Source organism: Molossus molossus, unplaced genomic scaffold (genome assembly GCF_014108415.1).
Source record: "Molossus molossus isolate mMolMol1 unplaced genomic scaffold, mMolMol1.p scaffold_m16_p_2, whole genome shotgun sequence".
NCBI lineage: Eukaryota > Metazoa > Chordata > Mammalia > Chiroptera > Molossidae > Molossus > Molossus molossus.
The window spans coordinates 28784348-28790996 of record NW_023425355.1 but is presented as its reverse complement, the minus strand read 5'-3'; the positions used below and the strand labels follow the sequence as shown (position 1 = coordinate 28790996).

Here is a 6649-nt window from a genome sequence, read left to right as displayed (position 1 = left end):
TTAGATGAGTAGTTTGACAGACAAGCAGTGGTTTATGGGGACATGATGAAAATATGTTATGACCATGGATGCTGCTTATTTCTGTACTCTTTAAGGACGGCTATAAGAAAGACAGGAGATGTATTTTAAGAGTGATTTTGGAGGTGGAATCAATTGGTTTTTCCATACATTATTTTTTAAGCCTGAATTGGTTTTAGATGAATTCCTCCAAGGGAAGAGCCTCACTCCCCGAGGCCCACGTGCTTTTACATCCCGCGCTTTTTGCCCTTTGCCCTTGGCCATCTTTGCTTCCTCTCAGAAGAGAGAAGTGTGACGCCAAGCAGTAGGGGGAGGGTAGAGACGGCTCGCGGGTCTAAAACCTTATTGGCAGAGAGAAGGAGCCAGAATGAGGCTGGAGTTGAAGGGGGAGAAAGAGGGGCAAAGGGGGCGTGGCTAAGCGAGAGGCGTGGCTAAAGGATTTAACGGGAGCCAGGCGCAAGTGCAATTGTCCGCGCCTCGCTGCGATGGCGGCGGCGCCGAGCACAGTCACACCGCTGGCAGCAGAGTCTTCCCCTCAGGAAGCTACCGTTTCTGCCGCCTCCTCCTCCTCCTCCTACACCGCCTGCGCGGCGGCGGCGGCGGCGGCGGCAGTGATTGAGCCTGCCTCCTCCGCCACCTCCACCCCTGCCAGCTCGCCTGCCGGTGGCTGTGGCGACGGCGGCGGCTTTGGCGGCTCCACTATGGCGGCGGCGGGGAGGGGGGACAGTAGTTTTAAAGTAGACACCCGCCCTTGCCTCAGAGAAGGTGAGTTCCCGTCCTGGGGTGTGGGGGCGGCCCCATCTCCTTCGCTGCCTCTCTTCAGCCGGTCCGAGACCTGAATGGGCGCGGTTCGCCACCGCCCCACCCCCCACCTGCTGTGGCGCAGTAAAGGCCAAGCTCGCCACGCCCCACCCGCAGTAGTAGCCCCTGGAGTGAAGCAGAGAGGGGCTTCCCTAATCTCCCCCCCCCGAAAAAAGATGGGGGCTCTCAGGAAAAGGAACCGCAGGTATTCACAAGGCAGGAGTTTGAAGGGAAAAAAAGAACATAATTTCTCTCCCAGCCAGGGCACCTTAGTATGCTCTAGGAAGCTGAGGTGTGATTTGGTAAAAGATAGAGGAGGCAAGGTAGAAGTACTGTGAACTGGAGGATCAGGGAAAGGGAGGAGATGGAGAAAGGGGCAAGAGATCAAAAGAGAAAAGGCCAAAGAAATCAGAGGGAGGATACACCCCTTTGGTGAAATGCAGCATCCTGCAGTGTAGGTACTTGCAGTAGGATATTTAAGAAGAGTTGAGGTTACGAATTTGGGGATGTTAGAGTGTATACTTGAGCCTTCAAGTAGGATATGTTGGATTTTAGAATTCTAGGGTCTGGTGGAGGAGGGAGTTGTACTGAGGAAAGGAGAGGGAGAGAGTGTGGCAGATGTACGGATTTCAGTAATCACTTTGGAGAGTTTTCTTTGGCTATTTGAGGATGTAACCTTGTACAGCAAGGTTTATGGGCCCATCTTTAAGGTGGTTTTGTTTTAATAAGCGCTGTTGTACCTACAACACATATTATTCCTAAGAGAAAAATATATTTATTGACTATTTTAGTATACGTGATATTTAGTTCACACAAAGTACTATATACTTGTAAACAGCCTACTAATAGCAAAATGTAAAGTTTGCCATTGTGTTTTAAAGCATCTTTTGGAAATGCTTCTTAGGCGGTTGAAACCGATTCCACTGGATATCTCTAAAGCATTGTGCATCGTAAACTTTGTATTAATTATCAGTATTCGCTGTGTTACCTTATTTTGCTAACTTGCCTCCAAAGTGAAAGGCCTTGGACTCCAAAATAGAGTAGAATAATTTAAGCTCCTTTTTCTTAGGAGAATACCCCATTAAAATTACCACATAAAAATTATTTTTCTCTTCACATTCTTAAATGACATATCCCTGTGTGCTATTCCATATCCTTTCACACTTTTCACTTTGGAGGAAAAGCAAAGCAGTAAAAACTAAACAAAACAAAACAAAAAACCTTACAATATTTGTCATAGCACATTACATAAATGCCACTTACTAAATATGGACATTAGAAATACACTGTGGTATGATGATGTTTTTATTTATTAACTCATTTACTGAAGGCAACCTTTGAAATCCTCTGTTTAATGTCTTCAGTTAGCCAGAATTTGTACAATTGTTCTGGGGTGAAAATATGAAATCTCCTGGATTTTTTGTTTTACTACCAAACTTTCTGTCTATAACCAGCAAAGAGAGAACAGTGTTATAGGTGGTCAAGATCACAATTCGTTTTGGCTCTCGTGGCCTTTTCACAGTAAGATTTAGAACTAGTATTTCATGGAGAAAATGGCTTATTGCCTGCCTTGGTTGCAGTATTTTTAATATATGCAGGTATTAACAGCTTTAAAAGATAAAAGTTTATAAAGTAGCAGCAAAACCATGTCTATAGTATTGCTAGCTGGTAAAATGAGGAGAGCCCTAGTGTATGAGTCTGGTGCAGTGAACCTAGGTTCTGTTGTTAATCTACTAAATTTTATAACCCTGAACAGATCCCAAGTTTCCTGTATTTGGGTTTTGATATTACTGAAGCAGAGGTTTGGGACTAGCCAAATTCCGAGGTTGATTTCAGATCTGAACATATGAACCATGATTTTGCAGTTCTGCATTAATACTCTTTCAATGGTATTTCCATGGCTGTGCACTAGAATAGTGATTCATAAGCCATAAGAAACCTTGAGCAAATAGTTTTCACCTGATATTCAGTGAGTAATAAATTCTGTGTCGTTAGTGTTGAGACAATTTACTAGGATATGAAAAACCAAATATAATTGCTGCCTAAAAACTATCATTTCATTTTAGGTAAATATCCTCATTAACTGTTCAGTCCAAATAAAACTCTTACCTTTTCATATAGTAAACTGCCTAAAACACTATTAGGTCTCAAAATATTTTTGTCTAGATGTTTATAAAGGCCATAAATGGTTGTCATTTATGATAGTGGATAAAAGAGAAGGGAGAAAATTGTTGCTTGGTGGTGTGCCAGTATATTTTCTTTTTAAGTCCTAGTTAGGAGATTCTCTTAAAGGTAGCAAAGAATTGTCAAGATTCCAGTTATTACAAGTCTGCTACAAATAGGACCATTAAAAGTGTATTGCAATCAAGCATTTGCTGACCCATTTTCAAGGATAGCTAACATTCCTGAGGATCTTCTCTGTCTTGAGTTGGTAATGAGCAAATGTCAGTGAAGTTGCAAAGCAGGGAAGATTAGAAGCTTTCAAAGGTTACAAATGAAAAATTAGGCAATCAACCTAAAAACAAAAACAACAAGCAAAAGAAATGCCCAGTGAACAGACATATGAAAAGACTCATACCCAGAATTCAAGGTAAAGGGAGTATTGAGATTTAGTAGGGCACTTCATGTTTCATTCATTGAACTTAAAAAATAAAATAAAACATTCAATGGCTCAAAAATGAATTGTCACCCAGTATTGAAGTCCCTGGTATAATCATGGTAAAAATCAAAACAAAAACCCTCTTGTTTACCTCTTTAAGAAAAATAAATTATTAAATAGATTCTGTGTTAGACTGGAGGGAATTTTGAATTTTTATTTAGTTAATAATTCATTTGCATAGCAATTACCTAACAAGGCATTTTCTTGTCTCCATATTATTCAGTAAAGTTTCACGTTCACCATAAGAAACTTAGTTAATAGCCTTTCCCTTATTTATTCAGGAATCATTTATTGAACGCCTGTATGTGTGTGTGTGTGTGTGTGTGTGTGTGTGTGTGTGCGTGCGCATGCGCCACGCACCGTGCTGAGTGCTGAGCATATACAGACGAAGTAGACACAGGTATGTGAAAGAGCTCAAAGTACTGCAAGTAAAATTATAAAATGAATACATAACATCATTGGGGAAATGTAATTTTAAATATAACTAGTCAGATTCCTAAAGTATAGGACCGTTCCATTTTTATTATAAACCTGTATTCTTCCCATGGTGGCTTATGTACTGTAAGCACAATGAAACACATTATATTGTTAATCTAACGTTGGAAGAACATCTCTAAGAGAATCATTAGAAAATTGTTAGATATAATTTTTAATTTTCTGCATTTGGCAGGGTAGGGATATCTGGAGAAAGGTTAATGACCATTTGATAGTTTCTGACCCTCTGTCTTTATTAGGTATCAATATGTAAAAATATTGAAGAAGTATGTCCCCTACTGTATTCATCACCTATCTGTTAGGATTATTTACTACCTGAAGCCAGTCTTGCAGATCCATTCACATTTACTAACCTGTTGGAATGAATGGCATGGTGGCTTTCTCATGCAAAGTAGCTGTTACAGGATCGAGTAAATTAATGGATTTAAATAGGATTTAAACTCAGTTTTTAGCTTCACAATCATGTCTTCTGAGCTAGCTAGCCACAGAGAGCTTATGATTATAAAGTTCAAGGACTTAGTAAACATTAAACATATAACTAGTACTCCCAATTAATTTTGTTAATTTCATTGTATTTTGTAACTGGCATGGGAAAATCTTTACAAATTTTTTATTGTGATAATCTTTCCAAAACAGCCAAAGTTGCCAAACACGTAAGTCAGGTACTAATCTTACAGCCTGAGAAAATAAGGATGCTAGATAGTATTATAGCTAAGAGTGTTCATAATGCTGACAGGTACAGGTCTTTATTTCTGGCACAATTAATATCTCTGAAAACTCCTTAAATGGAGTGTGTGTGGCCTTTAGGGGGAAAAGAGAGTTAAAATATTTTGGCAAGGTTAGCACAGGCGGTTTCCCAGTCTCCTGTAATTTAGTGTTGAGCTCTGCTCATTGTTTCCTTAGATTTATGATGGTATATAAAGATTGCAAAGGTCAAGTCAGCTATTTTTTAAAATCCTTTTACATCAAAAATGTTTCAGGTAGGTTATCTCTAAAAGTGTAATCAAGGAGACTGTATAGCACATATGATGCTCTTTGCAAAATTCATGTGATTATTTCTCAGGTTTCTTAATGCCTGATTTTATTATTATTTTTTATTTTTCCATTGAATTTTAGGTAGAATGGAAGGGAGGGAGGGAGGAAGGGAGAGAGAGAGAGAAACATCAATGTGAGAGAGACATATAGATCGTGTTGCCTGCTACAGGAGCCCAACTGGGGCTGGTATTGAATCTGCAACCTAGGTACATGCCTTTGATCAGGAACCAAACCTGAGACCCTTCTGTCCTCTAACTGCTGAGCCAAAGCAGCCAGCGCTTAATGCCTGATTTTAAATCTGTGAGTAAGAATGAGATTTACGTTTATAGTATTACAGTCAACCCTTGTGAGGTTTGCTCCATTCTTGTTACTATATTTAAATAGGATCTGTAGAGTTCTTTACAATGTTAGATATATACAGTCGTCCCTCGTTTATCACAGTTAATCCATTCCAGACTCTGGTGGTTACACGTGGCGTTGAAGGATTCCTGAGATGCTCGAATACATAGACCTACAGTCCATATGTACAGTAATTTTAATTTTAATTTTAATTGTAATACAGGGATGTATAATTGACTCAGAAAACCGAGAGCACGCTGTATCATTTTCACTGTCTCAATCAACTTTTTAATGAATATATTTGAAAAAACCGCGATAGAGTGAAGCCGCAAAAGTCGAAGCACAAAGTGGCGAGGGAGGACTGTATATTTTTTTGCTTCAAGATCAGTTTGGACTATGAAATTCCCACTTTAGCAAAGCATTAAAACAGTTAATAGATGCCCTGGCTGGGTGGTTCAGTTGGTTGAAGTGTCATCCTGAGCACCAAAAGCTTTCAGGTTCAATTCCTAGTCAAGGCACATACCTAGGTTTTGGGTTTGATCCCCGTTCAGGGAGCATATGGGAGGCAGCTGATGGATATTTCTCTCTCACATCAATGTTTCTTTCTCTCTTTTTCTCTTCCTCTCTCTCTGAAGATCAATAAAAACATATCCTTGGGTGAGGATTAAAATTTTTTTTAAAAAAAGTTAATAGTTATTCTTGTCTCAAGCATCTGATAAGTTGTCTTAAGGAAGAAATTTGGGTTCTTGTACAACTAAACCTGTCATTTAACAAATGCAAGTAATTGTCACTTTATTAAATATAGCAAATTTTGTATAAAGTCACCTAATTTGAATTAGCTTACATTTCTTAGCAGGGTAACTGAAGAACATTTAATTGAAGTGAACAGAGAAAGTTCTCTTACCTAGAACTGATGAGATGTGATAATCTTATTCCTTCCTCAGAGATCTTATAAAGTTTTTAATTGTATTAGTGAGAGTAAACCAAAATGTAGACACAGATTCATTATTCTTTTCTGACTTAATCCGTAAATGTTCTTTTGTCTCAAAATCTGTTTTATCCTAAATTTTCTGGTGTTATCTAGCAGTGTTGATTAGAAGAAAGTTTTAATTATGGGAATTTTGATTTCTTATTCAATTGAATTTTTGGATAAAGAAGTTAAAGGTATTTTTTTTTATCCTCACCCGAGGACATTTTTTACATCTATCTTCAGATAGAACAGGAGGGAGAGAGGGGGGAAGAGAGAGAGAGAGAAGCATCAATGTGAGAGAGACACATCGACTGGCTTCCACCCACATGACC

The 6649-nt window shown here is 39.0% G+C and overlaps 1 protein-coding gene across 1 annotated transcript in view; it reads left to right on the top strand.

The window, feature by feature from the left end:
* Nucleotides 1–719: 719 nt before the first annotated feature.
* ZMAT1 (zinc finger matrin-type 1) overlaps nt 720–6649 on the top strand; it is a 39527-nt gene continuing 33597 nt past the window's right edge. Inside the window, exon 1 of the mRNA XM_036271320.1 lies at nt 720–783. Within this exon, the coding sequence (XP_036127213.1) occupies nt 720–783 (64 nt within the window). The remainder of the gene's footprint in view (nt 784–6649) is intronic.